Raw genomic sequence first — 24,318 nt, 5'->3', positions numbered from 1 at the left:
GTATATGTCCCACTCGGTAAAGCATGGGTGAAGTAGTTAACAGTTTCTTGAGTTCTGTAAAGTTTATTTTACAATCCTCGTTCCATTTAAACTTAATGTTATTCTTCGTGAGCCGAGTTAAATGAGCGATTAGGTTAGAAAATCTTTCTACAAATCTCCAATAATAACATGTCATTCCTAAAAAGTTACGAATCTCCTTAACTGAGATCAATTTCTCCCAACTAAGTACTGCCTCAACTTTTTCGGGGTTCCCTGATACTCTATCCTTTAATATGATGTGTCATAGGAAGGTAGTCTGCTCGAGTCAGAACCCACACTTACTCAATTTTGCATACAATTTCTTTTCAATGAGAACATGAAAAATCTGAGTCACGTGATGAGCCTGTTTCTCTATGCTCTTTGAATAGATCATGATATAATTGATAAACACAATAACAAACTGATACAGGAATTATCTGAAAATCATATTCAACAAGTCCATAAAAATTCTAGTGCATTAGTTAGTCCAAATTGCATGATCAGGAATTTATGGTGTCCATACATGGTTCTGAAAAGCTGTCTTGGGGATGTCTTCTGCCCTGATTTTTAACTGATGGTAATTCGAACGCAATTCTATTTTGAAGAAGACCTGGGCACCCTACAACTGGTCAAAAAGATCATCAATCATAGAGATGAGATACTTGTTCTTAATCGTGACTTTGTTCAATCCCCTGTAGTCAATACATAATCTTAGTATCTCATCCCCGTTCCTTGCAAATGTGACTATAGCACTCTAAGGAGACATACTATGTCAGATGAATACATTATCTTGTAATTCATTGATATGTTTTTTCAACTCTTCCATCTCAACACGACTTATGTAGTAAGGGGCAACTGAGGTAGGCTAGGTATTAGGTTGAAGATCTATGGTGAACTCAACTTCTCTTGTAACGGCCCCGGAAATTTAAATGAAATATATATATTAAAAATGTCAAATGCGGAAGCGTGATAAAAATTTTGACTAACATCCCTTACACAATAACCAAACGTACTCAAAACATGAAATTTCAAACTAACTAAGAGAGAAACTCAAAAATAAAAACTATAAATATAACTACGGAGTCTTTAGGCGTCCCCTTCGCCATCTTCATGCGGAACGGGCTCGGGAACAATGTCTTCCTGATATGCAATGGTTAAATAAGGAATGAGCTACACCAGCCCAGTAAAGACATCACACTATCTCACCGCCACGGAGGTAAAGGTGGGTAGAAAACACAAAAAGACCAATGGAGTATAATTTATAACAAATTATTTTATCAATAATAAAATCCTTTACTGTCTACTTACCTTGGTGAAGTTCATAAAACAACATACGAAAGCAATAACATTATCATCATCATAAAATCATATGAACTGTATAACATAATACTTACCACGCCTTTGCATTTCAATCATTACACAATATATTTTCCTCATTTACCAGCCTACTAGTATCCATGGGGATCTATAGGGGTCCCGCTACCCGTGAACCCTTAACATTTGTAATCAGATTCCAGGGCCGTCCCCATACCCCGTCCGGTATAGGCGCCAAAATCATAAACCTCAATACCCCGTCCGGTATAAGGGTGAAACGGGCTGTCCCCATACCCCGTCCGGTATGGGCGCTAAAACACATAATGTCTCCATACCCCATCCGGTATGAGAGACCACAATCCCGGTAGGGTTTCCTACGGACCCGGTCCGTCCACCATCTCCCAGAATATCTAGTCAGGCTGACCACGTTATACAATTATCAATTTACATAACCTTTTATTCCCTTTTTACTCAGTCAGCATCATCAAATCACACACAAACAAGCAAACCAATAATTTATGCCAAACAAGACAACACACAACATCGGGTTCTCAGTCATTCAACCCATAATCAATAAAACAGTGATATATGCACACAAAACTATGAAATGAAAACATCAGACCTCATACTGCATTTAAAACTGTAAAATAGGCCAAACAACAGCTGACCGACAAACACACCAGACTCGGGCTCCATTAGCGACCTTAAATAATTTCACACATCTATTGATTTATGAAATACCGTTTTATCATTTATTGAACTTTAATATCGTGATAGGAAATAGGGTGAGGGGTCCTTACTTGTTTCGGGGTCTGAATACGGCTCTACAGTGTGCCTACAGGCTGTCCCAAATTTTTCCTGAATTTTTTTGGGGGAACTGAAACGCACTACTGGTACCTGCACGTCTCCTAAAAAAATCCCAAATTAGACTCAGGGCCCCTTTCGGCCAATATCGCAATTCCGGCACGGCGGCTCCGCCGTGCTTCGGCGACGACGCTGCAACTTGCGGCGGTGATTCGCCTCGGGTTGGCCGTTTTCGGCTAAATTCGGCCACACTTGCATCGGTCCCTGCGATAAAACAACCCTAGGGCCCTCGGTGGGCCAAAAAATCACGAAAAACCGAACCTTACCGGCGGCGGTGCTCTTAGGTGTGGTGGCTCTCCAGCGTGAATCGTGTTTTGGTGATTTGGCTCCGATTAACCTGTAGAGAAAAGAACGGTGATCACAGTGGTATAAAATTTGCATCGAACGGAGGCCGGGAAGGGCCTCATCGGAGGCAAAAATCGAGGAGGGGCGCGGCGGCGCCGCTGGGTTTCGGCTGAGTTTTCCGACCGTTTGGCCGGTGGTTTGGCTCCAGTTTGGCCATAGAGAGACTCAGCATCGAAAAAAGAGAAAGGGGGAGAAAAATTACCTCGATCGGCGGTTGGAAACTTCCCTGGTGCGGTGGCGGGTGGCGGCAGCCGGCTCCTCTAGCGACTGGTTCTTCTTCTCCGGCGAGCACTGGCGACTAGGGTTTCTTTGGTCAGGTGTGGGTGGGGGTATTTATACCCTTCGCCTTTTAATCTTGACCGTCCATCAAGATTGAATCTGTGCCGTTCGATCGCGATTATATTGGGATTAAATCTGGGCCGTTCATCGCGATGCAATCTGGGCCGTCCGTGCCTGATTGAATCTGGGCCGTCCGTGCGCGTGAATTGGGCCGTTCGTGCGCGTGGGAACGAATCTGGGCCGTCCGATCGCGCGCACGCAGATCGCCCCCGTGGCCCGTCCCTTGGCCAGCGTTGCCACGCGGCGCGTCCTGGTTGGCCGGGGCTGCTGACCGGGCCACTGACGTGGCTGCTGACGTGGTGCAACTTTTCTAAATTACGTTTTGACTCCTGGTTTCCGATTTTCTTTTCAAAAATACCCCTAAAATCCAAATTTTCACCCCTTTTTCCCAAAATCAATTTCAATTAAATCCAAATAATATTTTTACCCAATTTTATCATTATTATTATTATTATTTTTATTAAATTAAATTAAATTAAATTAAATAAATCAATTAAAATTTCAATAATTACAAAATAAACTAAATTAAATAAATTAAAAATTAATAATAATAATAAAATTAATGGGTGTTACATCTCTATCCACTGGCAGTCCAAGTAGTTCATTAGAAAATATATCTGGGAAGTCTCAAATTACCGAGATCTCTTGAATGCAAACTTCTTTCTTATTTTTACCTAGTATATAGAAGACAAACGAGTAAAAATACTATGTAATAAAGAAATTGTCATGGGAAATAATATTTAAAACTTTTATTAACTTGCAAATGGCTCTTCGTTAGGAGGGTTCAATACAAGTTTCTTATGAAAATAATTTATGGTGGCATGGTACACCACTAAATAGTTGATTCACAAAATTACATCAAAGTCCCCTGTGTCAATCTCTATTAGGTCCACACTCAGTTTTCTAACTGTTATGTTTATGATACAAAGTTTGTATATAATATCCCTTAGTAGTATCATAATTCTAGGAGTGGACACAAATAGCACAGAATCAAGTATTTCAGGTAATACATTCAAGTTTTGTGCAAAAACATGTGAGACAAATGAATGTGAAGCACAAATATCAATTAAAACATGTGCAAGATGATTACAGATAGTGTACGTACCCTGTATCACATCTAGGTTTGCTTCAGCATTTTACTAGTTGAAGTTGTAAGCTCCGCCTTAGATAGGAGCTCTGGCCTGATTATGATTTCGCGGGCACTCTCTCGTGTAGTGTTGGACACTCCCACATATACGACATGTATTATTGAGATGATAGCAGGTTCGGTTGCCATGATCTTTACTACAGTGCTGACAAGTCTTATCCCATCCTGTTGTCGGAGCCTGAAGAGGAGCCTGAGTCATTAATCTAGGCCTCGTGTTCTGTTGAACCGGTACAGTGGGTACTAGTATACCGTGTGAAATTGGGGGTTTAGGTTTCCCCACTGCTAGAGAAAAAATATAAAGGTTTCTCTCTACCAGTTGTATTTTAGCCAAAACGACTGAGTAGGTGCTGAGCTTAAATACGTACAACTGCTATCTGTTCTCAGAATAGAGGCCCCACTCGAACTTCTTTACCTTCCTGCTTTTATCCATTATACTCTTGGGGGAATACCGGCTCAGTTCTAGAAACTTTCAGGTATATTCCGACATAGTTATATCACCCTTGACTAGGTGTGTAAACTCCATTTTCTTCAAATGTCGGAGGTGCTCTAGGAGGTATCCTGTATTGAAAGCCATCAGGAACTGTTTTCAAGTGGCTGGAACAGGCTGGTTGGCCTACTTGAGCTGCCACCAGTAACCTGCCTCTCCTACGAGCATGTGGGTGGCGAGTACAATTTTCTACTCAGGGACCACCTTAAGTATTGCGAAGACCTTCTTTGTCTCAGCTAACCAATACTCAGCCTCTTTAAAAGATGATGCTCCTGCAAAGGTAGATGAGTTTAGTCTTTTATACCTTTCAATGTAACCTAGGTCCATTATGAGTGGAATTGAGTCCTGTAGAAGGGGGATTGGATTGTGCTGGAGAGGGATTAGGTGGCCTTATGGCATTGCTGAATGATATAGTGGAGACACCAAATTGTACTATAACTGTACTAGATGATACGGTGGAGGAGTAGAGTTGTACTGGGGTAGCTCCGGATCTTTTCACTGTAAGGGTGGCTTAAACTGTGGCAGCGGGGAAGAGTTAGGTAGCTCTTTCCTCTCTTTTTGGGCCTGTTGGCAGAGATAAGTCTCTCCAACATCTCAAAGAGTCGATCAACATCCTCTTGAAGCAAAACATCTCGGGTTACACAGTCTAGTGGGGGCCTTCATCTCCTTATATCCTTGTACCTGCATTTCATAAGGAATGGATGAGCGATAATTTGTATTTGGTGTTTTTAAGTTCTTTGTGTAAGAAATAGTTCTGAAAAACGCGACTCTGATACCAACTGTAAACACCTAAAACTCAAAGGAAATAAATTTATATTTATAAATGTGGAAAGTGAACAATAAAGTTATTGTCTATATTCCTTATATAGTAAATTGGAAAACCCAATATGGTTATGAGAATGTCCTTTATATATTTGTTCATAAAAAAAGACAAACGATAATTAAAAATAAATAAATAGATATCTTAAAAGTTAACATTCACTAGCACTTGAAAGGAGTCCGGGAGATGAACTACTCACAACTCTTTTGCTAATCGAGATATGGATTTTAGTTTTCTTAATATAAAATGATTAATAAAATGGTAAGCTACACTAGCATAATAAGAATATCACACTTATCACTAATCCAAAAAACTGAATGTTGGTAAAAATCACAAAACAATAATATCACACTAATCAATAATACAGAAAACTGAATGTTGGTGAAAATCACAAAACAACTAATAAAATCATTGATTTAAGTAAATATTTTTAACTCTAAAACGTTTTATTGCATACTTATCGTTACAAGTTTTTCTGAAAACAACTATGAAGATAAATAGTCAAGTAACATTTTAAGTTCGTACATAAGATCAGTAATTCTTCATTTTAACCTATTTACTAGGGCCCCTGGGGGTCCATAGGGATATCTATCTACTCATAGACCTAGTATCAAGATTTGACAATTAACTCGACCGTCTCTATACCTCGTTTAATAATGTGCGCCAAAAACACTATCGTCTCAATACTTTGTTCGGTATGAGGGTAAATCATATCTTACAAAATCCTTTCGATATGAGATTTCTCAGCCCCATCCGACTGAGGTAATGTCCATGGTAGAATTTTCTATGTATCGGGTCCATCCATCATTTTCCAGGATGCTAAGTAAGCTTTCATTTATTTAGATTCTCATCATACAAATAACCATCAAAACATACTAATGTCTCATTTTATAGATTAATTTAAATGACATTTAAGCAAATGATATAATTTAACATAATCGAATAACTAAGTAACCAAATAACTAAATAAATAATGCAGAAGAAACTAAATAAACCAAATAATCGAGAAAACCATAAAAACTATTAATTTAAATACACACAATATAATAGTAAGCAGTTTAGGTAGTATAGGAAAATAAACAGGGAATCAAAACAAATGTGATCTAATCGGTTTGACTCTACTAGTGACCTATAATTATTTTTAGGATTTTTTTAATTTTTTACAAAATACACAATTATTGATAATTAATCTTCAATTTATCGTAACAGAAAATAGAGCGAAGGATCCTTACCCATATATGTATTTCAAAATACTATACTATCTACTACACCTCTTAACGGGTCTTGGATTTCCTGAATTTTTCATGTAGGAATCAAAATACTCATCACGTACTTAAAAATACCATAAAAACCTAAAATCAGTGTTGAAAACCTTTTCTGACCAATTCTTAGGTTCTAGCACAGTGACAGTTCGCCTAAGCCTAGCTGGTTTTGGCCAATTTTACACATATCCATGTGAAAAAATACGTTAGGGGATCTTGATTGGCCAGAAAATGAAAAAAAAAAACTGATACTACCAGCGGGAGGGTCTCTAGGTGCAGCGGCTCTGCTAGTTCTCCTTCGCAGCTGAGGTTTCTTATTCGGCTAACCTGCACAGAAAATGACGGTGAACACAATGGTAAAAAAATTATGTGAAACGGGAAACGAGAAAAGGGTTCATCGGAGGGGTTTTAGGGTTTTAGCCGTGACGGCTCTACTGAGCTTTGCTTGCGATTTTCAGCTCACCCATTGTCCCTTTTGCTCCGATATAGCCACAAAGAGACTTAGAATCCAATTATGAGAGGGAAGGGAAAATTTTTCCTTTTTTTGGCAGTCGATGATGGCTTCGGTACGGCAGCGGTCGAGGGTTGTTCTCTTTCTCTAGTGTCTGGTTCTTCTTCTTCGACGAGGGAAGGTGTGGCTAGGGTTAAGGTTCATTGAGACACGATGTTTAAATATTTATCTCGCATCGATTTAGGTCGTTCATTCGCGTCGACATGGAATATGGAGAGCCGTTCGATCGTTGTAAGTTTAGGCCCATTGCTTGGACAAATCTGGACTTTCATCGTGATTGATCTCATCTGTCCGAACAAGCCTAAAAAGAGAATGCATATGAGTCGTTCGTGCGCACGAGACAAGATCGAGACTGTCGGATTACCAGGCACGTGGATTGCCTGCATGGTACCGATGTCAGCTTATTTTGTCATACGGTGTGTTTTGATTCGCTGTGGGTGCTGATTGGGTCATCTCACATGGCCGAATTTCTTCTTTTTGCCATTTTACCCATTGTTTTCAAGTTTTCTTTCAAAAACACCTCATTTATTCAAATTTCACTAATTTTTTTTCAAAATTATTTTTAATTTCGCTATTATTTCAAATTTTCTCAATAATTTAAATAAAATAAATTATTTATATAATTTTTGTAAATAAAAAAGATTATCTCGGATTAATTTTTAAATCCGAGTATAGTAGTATTTATCATAATTGCGCACACCTTTAAAAACTAGTTTCTCAGCGAAGTTATTATTTTTGTTTTCAATTAAAAAACAAAAGTTTCATTTAGTGTAATAACCATAAATCTTAAATTACTTTTAATTTATATTATTGAAAACGGTTTATTAATTAAATTTATAATTTACTAATTTATCAGTTTAAAATAAAAATATAATATTTATTTATTATCAATAATTTTTACTTACTATAAATTATTTAAGAATATATATTTTAGAACCAAACAATAATAACTTTAAAATGATATTATATTTAATGTCATAAGTAAAATGGCTAAACTAAAAAATATTTTAAAGTAATATAAATTAATAAAATAAATTTTAAGAATATTCTTTAAATAATTGTATATTATAAATTATTTATTGTTAATTATATAACATAGTTAATTAAAATAATATAACAATTTATATTTTTCTACAACAATTTTTTTTCAAAACTAGTATCCCGACCAAAAGTAAATAAATACTTGGCCAATCATAATGAAATATTAAGGGGCAAACTTGGAAAAATACGGAGCCTCAATTTTCACGTTCCCAACGGCAAGTCATAAGTTCGAAACACGCATTAAGTAATCACCTTCTTCTATTCTTATGTGAAGATTTGGACGGAGACGAAGAATGAAATGAGAGATGGGAGCAGATTTGCTTCCGCTAATCGTCTTAATGTTACTAGCAGTAAGAGCCGGAGCAAATGTCGGCGAGTTTGCCGGCGATTACTCGAAGTTGTCGGGAATAATAATTCCGGGATTCGCATCGACGCAGCTCCGAGCATGGTCCATCCTCGACTGCCCTTACTCTCCTCTCGATTTCAATCCTCTCGACCTAGTCTGGCTCGATACCACCAAAGTACACAAACAAATGCAATATATTTTCTGTTTTCGTTTTCCGTCGTTAACAGCTTCCGTTCCATTATTGGAAAAAGTTAAAAAATTATGTCGTTAACTACTTTGTTTTCTTTTTGAATCTGGTATTTTCTGAATGTTATTTGTTGATTTTGAAGTTATTAGAACTGAACGTTGTATGGAGTTGATAATGGAGACAAAAAGCTTAATTTCGTGGCGTTTGGTTGATAGCGAGCGTGGGAAATTTCGGAAAGATAATGAAATGGAAAAGGGAATGCTTAAACTTTTTTTGTTTTCTCCACTTTACGTCCATTTTATATTTTCCTTTTTTGTATTTTGTCTCTCCTCGGTTTTCTACTTTGCTGGAAATAGAAAGTATCTGTTCCATGGTTCTCCATTTGCTCTCCTTTTAAGTCCTCTGAGTTTTGTGGTCGGTACGCCTAAAGCGCCAGTATTATGGAGAGTTTCACTTTTCTTCGATGGAATCTTAAGGTTTACATCTAATGGTGCAAAACGTTCTGACACCTCCTTCACTTTTCTCCCTCTTTACTACCCTTTTTTGAGCATCTCTTTTCTATTATTTTTGGAATTGCAATCTCACATCTTTAGAGAGCTTTCTCTCTTTTCCCTGGGCTAACGCGAAAAAGTTGTAGAAAGTGGAAAATACTACTTTTCTTTAGCCCTTGCTTAACTCAGTGGACAATGATTAAAGACCAGCTGATTTGACTTAATTTAAAATTTCTGTTTCGTATTTGGTGCTCAATATCATGTTAGTATGCCTATCCAAAGCTGATAATGTAAATGAGATTATTCTGTAATGATTTATCCTGCTTACTAAAAAAAAAAATTATTTATCCTTGTTATTGGCTAAAGCTGATGCCTATTCGTAGGTCTTGAATCTTGATACGAAAGCTAAAGAGAAGGATGATTATTTCAGCATGCCTTTTTGGATAATCACTCTTGATTTCATTTTTGTAAAAAAAGAAAAGAAAAAACAAAGGTTTCATATATTAGTCAAGCCAAAGAGGACGATTGATGCATAACACACGGACCAAACTTTCGTGTTTTCTGCAGCTTCTTTCTGCTGTCAACTGTTGGCTTAAGTGTATGCTACTGGAACCTTACAACCAAACGGATCACCCTGAATGCAAATCTCGCCCTGACAGCGGTCTTTCTGCAATTACAGAACTGGATCCTGGATATATAACAGGTATTGTTTGTTATTTATGTATTTTTTTTCTTTTTCAGCTAGAAGTTCTCTATTTATAAATGTGTGTAAAGAGTTTCAGTTTATTTTGGTGGCATAAAAGGCTTAACAAAGGGCCAGCCTTTTTTATGACCTGATGCAGGTCCTCTTTCTTCAATTTGGAAAGAATGGATTAAGTGGTGCATTGAATTTGGTATCGAGGCCAATGCTATTATTGCTGTTCCATATGATTGGAGATTGTCACCTTCAAAACTGGAAGAGAGAGATCTTTACTTTCACAAGCTCAAGTTTGTATATATCTTACTAATTGCTACTATGTTATTTTCATGCTAATTGCCAGCAGTGGTGAATATTTCAATAGATTGATCCCTTTATGTCCATATGTGAGTCCAGGGGGCATCTTTAACTGCAAAGTTTGCCTGGAAAAAGTGAAAAATTAAACTTCTCATCATGACAAGTCTATTTTTATGGAAACTCCTTATAGCATGGGTACAAGAATTCACATCTTACCTTGTTATCATATCTTATTTTATATCATTTAGTTGAGGTTTGATTGAACAAAATCCCTAGCTTGAATCAATTATTTATCCTCCTCTTGTGATACTAAATCAAGTTAGATGAATGATTAACTTGAAAGTTTAAATAGGCATTTGGGGTGGTTGTAACTTATATTATGAGTTTTAAAAATGTTGTTAAAAAAGTAGTTCATTAAAAACAAATTTTAACAAAAGTTTTTTGGTATTTGGTGGAGATAACTTTAAAAAGATATTGTCACTTTAAAAAACAGAAGTATGTTGGGTGAAAATAACTTTAGAAATCTTTAACTGGAAATTTTGTTGAAAACCAAAGCCATGTCTTAAAAGTTACAAATTGTAGTTTTTGCGTTTAAATCTGTCAAAAAGCATGTGTCAACTTTGGTTTTTATCAAAACCACTTTCCATTTTATCTGTTTGGTTGTAAAAGTGCTTTTAGAATGCAACAATCAAAGCCGAAAGCTGTTCCAAACGAGTTCTGATTGATAGGAAGGACCCAAGCTTATTACTTACTATTCTGGGGCAGCCCCTCATGTACAAGCAGGATACCCATCTTAGTGCGTGGACGTAAACCTAAACATGTATAAATCAAACACAGATTAACAGGTTGTCTATGATGGCCTAACTGCAGATAACAAATCTGTGATGGCCAGTTTCTTAGGTTTGAACTCTGGTACAATGTGAAATAATAAATTTAAATGCAAGTTAAGCAGAAAAGACCCAACTTGATCATTAAAATACTTAAGCAACTTGTCTTCATTGCTGATGGTCTTTCCGTTTTATTAGATTCAATCAATTACTTAATTTTCATATAGATTAGTCAAAGTAGTAGTAAGGACTAGTTTAGAGAGAACTTAAAAAAATGATTTCCATATTTTAGTTATTTGATAAGAATTGATTTTTCTTTTTTTTTTTTGCGGAGGGGGGGAAGAGAACTTTTAGCACGTTGTGATTGGCACATATAATATCTGCTTTCCTGAATTTAAATCTAAGGGTTAGCTTTTGAACATTTTGTTAATTGTTGTATTTGTCAACTCTCAACTCTTAGGAGATTGTCTGCTTTGTGTTAGAGATATCTGATCATATATCTCTAATACGAAGTGCCTACTGTGGAAACTTTCTGGCAAATGCTGTTAGAGTGAACTTTATGAACTCGTTGTTATTAGAATGTCTAATTTTCTGAAGCGTCCTCTCAATAAATTTCACTGACTGAAAGGATGGTAGTGATTTCTTGATATTTTCTTTTTACCTCATTTGCAGGTTGACATTTGAAACTGCCTTGAAACTTCGCGGAGGCCCATCTTTAGTATTTGCCCATTCATTGGGTAATAACGTTTTCCGTTATTTTCTTGAGTGGTTGAAGCTAGAAATTGCTCCAAAGCATTATATGAAGTGGCTGGACGAACATATTCATGCTTACTTTGCTGTTGGTATAATTTAAGATCATCAAATTCTTCTGCCTGCTTAGTAATGTCAGTGATGGTCTTGACTGCCTTTTATTTGGACATGTTTTTGTTCCAGGAGCTCCTCTTCTTGGTGCAGCTGAGGCAGTCAAAGCTGCACTTTCTGGAGTGACATCTGGCCTTCCTGTTTCTGAGGTTACCTCTAACTTCTTTTCATTCTGAATTCCGTTTAAACCTCTCTTTTTTTAGCAACATATCACTTTGTAATTTCCCAAGCAATTTCAATGTGCAATTGTCTTTCATTTCTCTTCATAATTTATAAATCTTTTTATTAATGGATCATATTCTCGAATTGAAGTTCCTTGGTCCCAACTTTATGTGTTGTTTAGAAATCAGGTATATGTTTGGAGCTTGGTAACTGTAGGAATCCGACTTCTTGTAGAAATTCAATTCTTATACAAATTGGTATCTTCAGGTTTTTCCTTTCTCTCATAATTGGTGGTTCTGTTTTTATGCTAGTTTTATAGGAAAAGCTGATCTTTACCATCTTAATAATGCATGTTTTCTTTGTCGTTTTAATCAAGAATTGTGATTTTGTCGACCACTTAAGAAGGATATCTATTATTGCTACCTTAATGGATTTTTAGTTACCTACTTTAACATGCATTTAACATACATTTTGGCAAGGTATCAGGGTACAGCGAGATTGATGTTCAATTCATTTGCTTCATCTTTATGGATGATGCCATTTTCAAAGTACTGTAGAGCAGATAATATATACTGGAAGCATTTCTCTGGGGACATTAAGAAAGGTCATCATACATACCACTGCGATGAAGAGGAATTTCGGTTAAACTTTTCTGGATGGCCAACCAACATAGTCAATGTCGAAATTCCTTCTTTTCATGGTGATACATTGAGCCCTTATTATCTGTAACTGGGATATACTCATCACCATGCTGACATACTTTGGTCACCTCTTGTGTTAGCTGGATTTGATGCTTATCCATCAGTTGCGGAACTAGCTAAGACTAACTTGTCTGGCATGGAATGTGGACTTCCTGCCCAGTTATCTTTCTGTGCTCGTGAAATATCAGATGGGACATTTTTCAAAGCAATAGAGGATTATGATCCGGATACTAAGAGGCTGTTGTACCAGTTAGACAAGTGAGTATCATCTTTAGAATTGGTAATGTGGCTTTGTGCACAATTATTTGGACGCACACAATGTTTTGTGCAGTGTCACTTGAGCTTCAAGATCTTCATCACTAACAAGAACGCGTGTCCTTGTCTTTAATGAACTTTTTTTTTTATTGATGATCACACTAATGCATATGCCCATCATAGAATTAATTAATTGAGATTCCTGCCTTGGAGTTGTTGTTTTGTCTGAGGATGAATGCTTTTACATGATGATTGCATATAAGCAATATACTAATTTCTTTAGTGAAAGAAATTCATCATCTGGATTCAAGTGTTCTTTCATAACATTTTGAAGCTTTTCAGATTTATTTGCATTTCTGCACTTAAAAAATAGACACAAACAAAATTTACCTGAATGTATTGAACTTCATTCAATTTAAATCGTAACAGGCCTGTGTTTCCTTTTCCGTTTTATAGGTCATATCATGGTGATCCTGTTTTGAATCCTCTTACTCCTTGGGACAGACCACCCATAAAGAACGTCTTTTGTATATATGGAATAGATTTAAGGACAGAGGTACAACTGCATTGTCCAACTAGAATGATGATTTATTTTTACTAAACTAATCATAGATAATTTGTCGGCGCTCCCCTTTATGGTGCACTGTTGCACTGCTGCAAATAGCGATATAAAATGTCAGATTACAGCTTCAAAATGTTCTTATATTACATTTGTGATTTTTCTCCCATGTTTGGACCATGTCTGCAACATATGTTATCTTATAAGTACTACTCTTCAAGATGTGAAAGTTGTTTTTTGTTCGTTGTTGCTCAACGTGATATTAACTCGTTATTGTCTTAGGTACGGCATTCACAACTAAATGCTTGGTGAATCTTTATTTTTTACTTTTCTCTATATTAGGTCAATATTCTTCAATCATAGAAATTTATTGTACATGGTGGTTACAAGTGGAGCTCAATAAAGTAATCTTTCTTTTTTGGTGAAAGAAAAGGATGTATATTAACATAAACAGGCACCAAGGGAATATGAAATATTAGAAACCAAAAGGTCTAAAAGGTTCTCCACATCCTTGTTAACCAAAAATAAAATACTTAGGGTCCAGTGATCTTTAGTTTTGTCAAAAGAGGAGCAAGTGCGCTCAAAAACTCTCTTCTTTCTATCTCTTTAAATAACCCAGAAAGTATACACAGGAATGAGAAAAAGGTATTTTTTCCTAGATTTACTTCCTCTCATACTCGATGAAGCCCAAAGTTGATATGCAACATTCCGGATGTAACCTATTACAAATAAGGAGGCTGAAGCTGAATCCCAGGACCTTCTAGCCTCTGGACACTGAAGAAGGAAATGGAGAGATTCACGCTTGTGAAGGTACATAAGGCATCTATTAGCAGTGATCTTTAGTCTTTTCCTTAGGTTTTCTATAATGCGAATAATACCAGATGTCACTTCTGATAGGGTCCCAGGTTGGGATCTAGTCACGGGTTTCTGTGAATTGAAGTCCTGCAGCAAGCTGATAGCTTAGTGGAGTTTTGGGTTTTACAATCTATGTTTGGGGCTCACTAGAGAGAACTTTACGGTCTCTAGATAATACTCTAAATTTTTTAATGAAATATTTGGATGCTTGGTCCATTGGTTCCAATAGATATTTATAATAGGACTAGCTCTTTATTTATAAACAACAGGAATTAGACAATTGGGAAAGCATTTCCTAATTCCCCGAACAAAACAGGAAAGAGGAACTAGACAAAATTGGAAAAGGATTCATAATTCCTGGTAAAAATAGGAAAAATCAACTAAACAAAATAGGTAAAGACCGAATAAGAAAGATCTATTCTAGTAATACTAATGAATTCGTGTGTATCTTAAATAGGAAAAATTAGATAGAGTGGAGTGCTGCTGCTGCTTAGGCTTCCTTGTGTTTGTCTCTGGTCCCATGCTAGTAGACCAATCCAGCGAACCTTTTGCTTTCCTGTTTCTCTTTGTGTACGATTGTCAGAGTAACATAACGTCCCTCCTTCAGAAAGTGTTCTTCTGTGTGCAGCAAGGAAAGATAATGCTGGTCATTTCTTTGGCATCTTCCCATGAAATATTGACTGAAGAAAGTCCTTCCTGATGAACTGGGATTTGTTGCTTGGATCTGTTGCAGTCTTGGACCACTTGTTGAGGATTGCCTATGGAACTGGACAATCTCCCCCAAGTGAATTGAACATAAGGAAGGCTTATTCCATTCCATGGAACTTTTTCAAACATGATACATCGAAGACAAGATGAAAGTGAGCGAGTGGAGGCAAATCTAGCTTGTAGGTAACTTCACCGATTTTAGCTAGGATGGAAAAGGGTCTATATAGTTTAAAACCTAATTTCCAAACCTTTTTTTAGTTAAGGAGTCTTGACGATAAGGTTGAAGTTTAAGGAGAAACATATCAACAATGCTTATCGTCATAGGTTTTTTTTATGGTAGCTTGGGCTTGAAGAAGTTAGTCAGGGAGGTCCCTTAACAAGAGATCTTGATTTTGCAACTCATAGTCAATGACCTCCAATTTTGCTTCACTAGGATAGTAAGGGAAAAGCCAAGGGTTCTCCATCAACCATCTAAAAGGGGATGGTCTGCAAGGGCGAATAATAGCTTGTCTCGCAACAAAACTAACCTCCAAAATCCAATCTCACTAGTGTTTTGGATGGTTGCTTTTAGAAACACCTCAAGTACATTTCATTTGTCCTATACACCTCGTCAGTTTGAACATTAGACTGAGGGTTTTAAGCTGAGATGAAGGAGAACTTGGTGCTACATAGACCAAAGAGCTCATGCCAAAAGGCACTAGTAAAAATTATATTCGTATCACTTACTATAGATTTGGTTGAATTGCATCTAACCTTCCACTAATGGTTCGTTTACAAATACGTTGTAGAATTGAAGTATAGACATGTATCTAACACAATCATGTATTTAACTGTTTTTCTTTTCTATCATGTTAATTGGATATGTTTTTCTTGCACCAAAGACTATATGCTGCTATTTTAACCATACTGATTGATTATTTTTTCTTCATAACTTGCCAACCAATTCTATCACTTAGTGGACATTTATATGATTTTCAGATCTATTCATTCTTATGATTAGAAGATTACTGGTACCTGTTTTATCATTAATGTTTAACCATGTGATGGATGAATGATAATTCGGTGTCTTGGCAACCATTTTGCAGGTTGGCTATTATTTTGCTCCAAGTGGCAAGCCTTATCCTGATAATTGGATAATTACAGATGTTATTTACGAGCTTGAAGGTTCCCTTTTCTCAAGGTCAGCATTGTCCATTTGTCTCTGGATCATGTATTTGGTCACGTCACTCTTCAAAATATCATCACTTCTTTGCTATTCAATTGTAGGGAAAAGTACCTAAAATGACCTGGTCATTGTCTCAAAGTAGGGCCAATATGGTTTATCTTATTATTCTAGAACTGGAAATTTCAAATATCTTAAATTAGAACCCTCCAGTAAGTTTTTGATAAACTATACCAACAATTGAATTTCGTATGTAGTAATTAAATCACTGTTGGTTAGAAAATTTAAGTCACAATAATTAGATGTGTTAAGGATACAATAGTTAATTTCCGCTTTTTTTTACTATAAAAGATGATTGTTGAATCCCAATACTTTTAAAAAGCAAAAAGTAAAAGGCCCAAAAAAAATAATTGAAAGTAAAGGTTCTGATTTAAATACTGGTAAAATTGCAATGTCTTCTTCCATAATTTACCTTAATTATATTGTTAATTGGTATTTTTATCTGTGTGCCTGAGGAGGGATGGTTGTGTTAGAGAATAGGAATATTAACTACATAGTCCTTGGAGAATAATAAGGTACTTTACATTCAACTGCATGGTATAATAATTATGTGATTGAGTCTAAAGTTTAAGTGATAAGATGGATATGTATGAAATTCTTTAAGCTCTGGATTATCAATCACGAGAATTCTGCCGTTACTGATTGAGTTGGGAGAAGTGATGGTCTTTCAAGCTGGAAAAAGGGGGATTGTTCAAATAGAATGAAAGATTTTTAAGGTGAGCCAGAACGGGGGAAGGCTAGGGATGCCAGGGAATGTGCAGTTGAGGAGGAGGTGGAAACAAATGGTTTGTGGTCCACCTCAATATCTCAGAACTAAGATGCGTTTGCAACAACCTTGGTACGCTACTGGAAGAGAGAATCATTTATTCATCGGTATGCAGGGGGAAGCACAGAGAAACCAAGAAGGCCGATTCTTTGTGTTAGTCAGACACATGGGAGCCAAACAATCATCTCACATCTGCATTGCAGAGGGGAGAAATGGAGAGTGGTGGCAGAAAATGATGGTGGTACTGGAGCAGGCACAGGCCCCTAATGAAAGAGATATACTGAAAGTACCGATGCAAGGAGACCAAAAGCAGGAAAAGGAAACAGGGACCAAAATGCCTGCAGTACGGAATAGGGTGGCTGGCAGTAACAACAATGCTGGCAGCTGAGTGACCCAGGCGAGATTCCAGCAGGTTTCAATCTTCAAAAATGCTGGAATCAGGCCACACAATTTGCAAAGAAATGGGAAACGGAAGATTTGGAGGAGTGCAGGTTTCATTTTCATTGCAAAAAATTGGAAAAAAAAAAAGCCTTTTTCATGCTTTTAACCTATCATTGTGCCATAATGCTGAAATCTATCATTTCTTCAATCAACTAATCAAGACACCTTTTAGATTTGTTTGTATTTAGGAATCTAAATGATCGAGAGTCTAATGATATATTCTCTTTGTTTAATATCCTTGACCCTTTAACACCCTGTTTGGATCGTAATAAATGATAAGATTTTAATATATGGTGCTCTACGGGTGGGAGAAAATTATGTTTATTTTAACTTCCAATGTTAACAAACGGTATCTGACTGGCAAATTTTGGATGAATTTAAAACCACCGAATCTGTATTATATGACTGACAGATTACTTGTTTTCCCTTTATACTCCCATATAATATACTTAATTTTATTTTTATTCTCACAATTTATTATTTATTTTATTAAATATAAAAATTTAATTTGTAATAATTATTTATTTAAATACAAATGTAATTATATTGGTAAACAATTTGTTTATTTTTATTATATATTTTTTATATACCACTTATCATTACATAAATATGTATGGGTAAATTAGTAATTTGACTGAAAATACAACCATACCATTTTATCATCCAAACAAAAATATGCCATTAACATATATTAATATACAATTATCAAAATATAAAAATTTTTTATCATTCCCATTATATGTCATTGCCATCCAATTACTGCTATTAACATACATTAATTAACTATTATTAAAATTTATCCAAACAGAGTGTTAGTGTCTCTCTACAATCAAGTAGCAGAATTTGGACCTTTGATTTGTCAAGTGTGTGTACTTGGAAATCCCCTTATATTCATCTTACCTATAATGTTAGCTGCTAAGGAGGCTTCCACCGGTGCTTTCTGGATAGTTGAAAACCCTTTTCAGGTTAAAGTGTCTTGAGCAAGTTCCCATATCTTTGATTTAGACACTTAGATCCATACCCTTATCTAACACACGTATTCGAGTCCGAGCAACATAGATCTGGACTATTATCTTGAATAGGTTCAACACAAGTAATGTGTTTCAAGTTCTTAAATCTAATTGTGTTCTTTTCCCGGGTGTATCTATTATGTCCTTCAAGGAGGCTGAGCTCCATTGCCATCTTTTTTTGCATTTTGAGGTCACTTGGATTTGACTCCAAGCATTTTGATATTTTTGGTACCATATGAGTTGCCACCCCTTCTCTTGAATATTTTCTGTTATATCTTCTCGGGGTTTGGAGGGAAGAAGGAACCTAAGGTACCTCGATGAGGAACTCTCTTTGCTAGTTTCGAGTGTTTTGGTTGTAGCACAATGGTAAGGCTTTCTGAAGAGTCATTATTTTCCTCCATCGTAATAAGCTAAAGAATTAGTTCTCTTTTCTTGTTTGATTGCTAAGGCTCATGAATTCCTTTGGTGATGTCTCATTACATATTCTGGAGAGGGATTGTGATGCGGTGTTCTTTTGACTTTTTATGTTATTCCTTTCTTTACTTCTTTGAGAGGATTTTTATTATCTGGTTTTATACCTTTTTCTCTTCTATCTATTAATTTTTTATTAAAAAATATTTAGTTTCTTTTGATTAGAGCAGTCTGTGTATGGAACTTATTAATTGAACTCGACCACCCGTGTAATAACGGAGAGCACTTCCATTGAGCCAAGAGGCTAGTGGGTTTGTGGGTGTTAGTTAATTTTCTCCTCTCTCTCTCTCTTTTTTTTTAAAAAAATCTTTTTCGGAGCCAGTCCCCCTATCTATCGTGTGTAAATGGATAATATTAGTCATAAAAGCCTACCACCATCATGTGCCTGGTCAGCTCCTCTGGCTCAAGTCTATATGTGCAAAAGAAAAAGCAGGTCGATACCAAATGTGGGTTCAATTAATTGAATTGGAAAGATTTAATTTTGACCCATTTTCATTTAATCGGATTCCACAAATCTGATCACCATTTTAAAGGACATCAATCTATAATCAGTGCTTTTCTATTTGGTGAATAGTGATTAAATTTTAGTAGTAAGGTTTAGATGTTAGTGAAGAAACAATAAGGAGGCAGGATCTATTCCCAAAACCACAGACTAGTGATATACTAATGGGCTAAAAAGAAAAAAAAAGGCTAATACCAGGCAGTGCATGGCGTCTCATTTCAGTTATTGTTTATAGTTAGATATCTTGGAAACAGTTCAGCTTTTAGTCTGTAACTTATTCTGCTATTTCTGTAGGTCAGGAAATCTGGTTGATGGGAATCCTGGAGCAGCAAGTGGGGATGAAACAGTAAGCTCAAGAAAGTTTAGATGTTCTTCTGTTCTCTATTATAGAATATACCTGGGTGTCTTTGCGTACTGCTTACATATCTTTCTTGAGCTTCACTGCATATAGTCCATGACAGGTACCTTATCATTCACTTTCTTGGTGCAAGAATTGGCTTGGATCAAAAGTTAACATAACAAGAGCACCTCAGGTATTTCTGTTCATTCTGGTAGTTTTTTTTGAAATAAACATTCTAGTAGATTATTTTTGTTTGTAGTGTGAACTTTATAGCTGACCATTTGCAGATGTTGTTTCAAGCCTCTTATTTGATGAATCAATTGACTGAAGATACCCACGGCAACATGACTCATGATGCATGTTGTTGGATGTATTTAGCGCATAATATATCCATGTAGTTGACAGTCATGAAATACTGATTCAAGGTGCAAAAGAGTAATATATTGCTGGAGTACATTTAAGGATAATAATTTTTAACCGAAGGATTTCATTTGTTATCAACTCTCGTCATTTTGTTATTAATTTCTGATTTGAATTCAGTTTTTTCTTCCAGCATATTCCTTGTCAAGTTTAGACAATAATTATTTGGTATCATCTGGAATCAGTTCTTGATATGCAACCATCTAGAGAAAAGTGCTGAGCGAGAGATTCTTCCCTTTTAAGAAATCAATGTACAAATATTTAATTGACATTATTAGATGACCAATTTTTCAACCTGAAATTTCCTTTGCCAGAAGCAAACGTTTTTCTTTTCCCAATCAATAACATGTCACAAAGTACTGTTTATGTATTTGTTTATTTGATTTGGTCAATAGAAGTGCATACTAGAGTGTTCTTCAATGCAATAAGTACAGTGCAGGCTTTGGATTAAGGTTAGGACCCCCCAAGTTATAGTTCTGGTTTTCTTGGTTTGATCTTTTTCTTTCTCTGTTAATTTTCATACTTTAAGAAGAAAGTATTTATCCTTGGACAAAAACCCCCTAGAAAGTGATTAAAGAGTTAGATCCCTCTCAAACGACTCGTAGAAATTGATTAGGAAAATCTATTTATTTGATTCACGGTTACTCCATTCTACTTCTCATCTATACTGAAATAAAAAAAAAATCGCTAATATATTTCTTTCTCAAGTATCTGAACATGCTTTGACTTATAGGATCTCTTATTTCACTTATATGAGTTAGTTTCATATGGCATTTCTTTCAGTTGAAGTTGTATTTGAATATCAGCAAGCACAAACTTGTTGTACTGTTTTTACCATCCCACTTCTGAAAGTATAAGCATTTGCACTTATTTTCTTAACTTTTAAAGGGATGGGTACCGTTTTGACATCTTTAATGTAAAATCGGAATGCATGTCTCTTTACCAGGATAATGAGTTATTCATGACCTTTTGGATACCATAATTGACTCTTCTAGAACTTGCAGTCAGAGCATGACGGGTCTGATGTACAACTAGAATTGAGTGTTGAACATCAGCATGGAGTAGACATATTTCCTAACATGACGAGATCTCCCAGGCTTAAGTACATAACCTATTATGAAGACTCTGAAAGTATACCAGGGAAGAGGACAGCAGTCTGGGAGCTTGATAAAGGTGGGTGAAAATGTCCTTTGGACACTATGGGGTTTTCATTAGTTGCAGGAAGCCTGAACTAGGCAAACATATTGGGTATACAATACAACTAATTATTAATCTGCTTTCGCTATTTGGAGCGCCTTTTTTTTTGGCAATTTGATGTTTGAATGACAGATTAAAATTTCTTTCTTTTATTATTCCAAATTTTCTTCCTTAAAGGATATGGAGTTTCTCTGAATGATTTTCTTCTTCCAGATTGAAATGCTATTTGCTTTGACTTCCAACTAAACTTGCATAAGAATACCAGTTTCATGCTATTGACACTATCTTCATGTAGCAAATCACAGGAACATTGTTAGATCTCCAGTTCTAATGCGAGAGTTATGGCTCCAAATGTGGCATGATATCCATCCGGATGCGAAGTCAAGATTTGTTACAAAAGGTGAGGTTTATATGTATTTGATTTTCCCTCTAGGCCTGCCTTCATTAATATTTATGGACAAATCATGTATCACAACTAATGAATAAATGTTGTGTCGTAGCTAAGCGTGGACCTTTGAGGAATGAAGACTGCTATTGGGATTACGGGAAAGCTCGATGTGCATGGCCAGATTATTGTGAATACAGGTTTCAATTTTTATTCAAGAAATTTATAGTTTGAATAGAGTGCATAAGACTTCTTTTTCACAATTTTGGGGAAAGAGAAAAATGTATTAATTCCCGATGTATGCTATGCAGGTATCTCTTTGGGGATGTTCACCTAGGACAGAGTTGTAGGCTTAAGAATTCATCAGCTGATATGCTGTTAAATTATGTGTAGATTCGAAGGTAATGATTCTTCATTCTTCTCCAATCAACTAAAACTGGCATTGAGAACTGAATGCATCACATCAAATGGTAGAACTGGAAAACAAAATGAAATATTTGCAACCTTGTAGATTTGCTGCATGATTTTTGAATTTTTGCTTCCTTTTTGGAGGCTCTACTTTATGGTAACACTAACACTAACCTATTACCTGGTTTTGACTTGGGTAAAATTATTAGACCTATTTGACATTTTATACAGAGAATGTTCTGTTTCCATAGAGGCACTTTCTTGCTACCTTTTTGTGAGGCTCTAGACCCAAGTATCACCAACCTTGCAACTCTCTGGGTCCAAGCTCTAGTATACCTGCTATTCTTTGTACTAAACTACTAGTTATTGAAATTTTAAGCCAATTTGTTAATAATGATCAAACTCTGATATAAATATCCCAAGTCAAATTCTTGATATGTTGTCAAGGTCATTCATTCATAACAAATCATGGTTAAACCCCTTGCAAAGTACTAGGTCACATGAATGCAGGTACAGTAGCCCAACATATGTTCTGAAACTATTTGTAACACTTGGATCCAAGCATCACCAGGCTAGTGTTAGCAACTCTCCGGACCAAAATATCAATAGTGTAACGACTCTCCAGACCCAAAATAGTAGCTTGGAAAATATTAGGCTCAAACCATTTATCATCAAAAGTTGGAAAGTATACTGCTAGTTTCCTAACTGCAATTTTGATGTCTAATTTCAAGCAACTCTTCTGGTATTTAGGTTGTGCTCCATTTTTCTCTAAGATCTATATATGGTCCTTTCTTTTGAAGGTACAGAAGGAATTAACTGAAAGGTTACGGGTATCATATATTTATTTATTTTGAAAGCCATGTAGAGAGCAACAATTCAATTCGTGGGACCACATATGTAATTAGATACATCCTTCTCATTTAGAATCACTTTTTCCTGAGTACTGTACTAATTTGAATGTCAAGCATTACATTTCAACCATGTTCCATATCTCTAATTGGAGAGTTTTCTATTTGGTAGTCCAAGAGATCAGATTTTCAAATAATGCTCCACCTTTTGTGGCCTTAGGCTCCAGCTCGTTATAATCTTCCAGTACCTTTGGTTGCTGCACCTAGAGGCACGAATTATATATCTATAAAAGGTGAAGTAAATTTGATACTCCTCTCTCTGCTGGAATTCTAAGTTGACATGGTGAGGCTCTCTGATCCCTCTTCGAGCAGTAAGCATCATCTGAATATATTTGATTCATGATAGGCCCCAAATACCGAGACATATAATTACTTAGACTAACACGGCTTATATTGCTGGAGACTGAAGTGCAATCAATTCATTCAACCAAATAGTTGTGAATAATTTCAATCTGCAGCAGCAGCAGCATTCTGACAAGCATTTTTCCTACTGTTGTATCTTTCCGAGAGTTTAAAATCAAGTGAGGGAATGATGCCGTATTTCTCTGCTAATATTTGTACTTTAGATAGATTGAATTCTCTGTCAACACTTCATATCATGTTCTTCTACTACGGAGTGACCCTTTCTTGGACAAAAAAAACATGAACAGTGATGTTTTCCTTTTGTTTTGGTATAAAACTTCTGCAGTCAGAGAGATAGAATTGATGAATTTGAAGCTTTCTTTTAAATCTTGGAACCATTTTAGTAGAATATTTTATAAAAACTCTTGGGTTGTTCCAAACTTATTCTGCTTAGAGTTTTTTCAAAACACGCTTTATTATTTTAGATGAACTTTTATTTTTTAAATTAAGTGTAATTTCAAATTTATTTTTGAAAATCTGTACGTTGTAAATATATTATCGATTACAAAATTTATTTAAAAATATTGTTTTTTGAACTTTTTTCTAATGTGAAAACATGAAGAAAATTACCTCTTTCAAATGTGAAAAACATGAAAATTTAATTGAAACAAATTGTGAGTAAAATTGAAAAAGTGTAATTTAAATTTATTAAAAATAAAGTTTTTAATTTATATACTAGAACAAAATTTCAGAAAGTAAATTTTTAAGTAGAGTTATATTAGAAACTTCGTTTTAAATTAATTTATAAGTGT

General features: G+C 35.7%; 1 protein-coding gene across 6 annotated transcripts; it reads left to right on the top strand.

Moving 5' to 3' along the window:
- Positions 1-8,361: 8,361 nt before the first annotated feature.
- PSAT1 (phospholipid sterol acyl transferase 1) lies at positions 8,362-23,874 on the top strand. 6 transcript variants are annotated; one of them, XM_088215523.1, is made up of 17 exons: positions 8,530-8,669; positions 8,824-9,157; positions 9,740-9,875; positions 10,015-10,159; positions 11,666-11,835; positions 11,927-12,003; positions 12,503-12,716; positions 12,798-12,975; positions 13,429-13,528; positions 16,180-16,274; positions 19,801-19,852; positions 19,968-20,039; positions 21,271-21,439; positions 21,759-21,863; positions 21,964-22,048; positions 22,160-22,249; positions 23,325-23,874. In XM_088215523.1, exons 2-16 carry the CDS (start codon positions 9,122-9,124, stop codon positions 22,239-22,241), a joined length of 1,716 nt encoding a protein of 571 aa, XP_088071649.1. In that variant the 5' UTR covers positions 8,530-8,669; positions 8,824-9,121; the 3' UTR covers positions 22,242-22,249; positions 23,325-23,874. The 6 variants fall into 6 exon arrangements, 5 of the variants coding, with proteins under 5 accessions (XP_088071650.1, XP_021888546.2, XP_088071649.1 ...); XR_015817710.1 differs by lacking the exons at positions 8,824-9,157; positions 23,325-23,874 and adding an exon at positions 23,057-23,237 and having other exon boundaries at positions 8,372-8,669; positions 21,769-21,863; XM_022032854.2 differs by lacking the exon at positions 8,824-9,157 and having other exon boundaries at positions 8,375-8,669.
- The last annotated feature ends 444 nt before the right edge of the window (positions 23,875-24,318 follow it).

This window comes from Carica papaya, chromosome 3, assembly GCF_054855325.1.
Source record: "Carica papaya isolate Zhongbai chromosome 3, ASM5485532v1, whole genome shotgun sequence".
NCBI classification, from domain to species: Eukaryota; Viridiplantae; Streptophyta; class Magnoliopsida; order Brassicales; family Caricaceae; genus Carica; species Carica papaya.
Note: the sequence above shows the minus strand (reverse complement) of the source record. Positions and strands in the feature narration are given on the sequence as shown.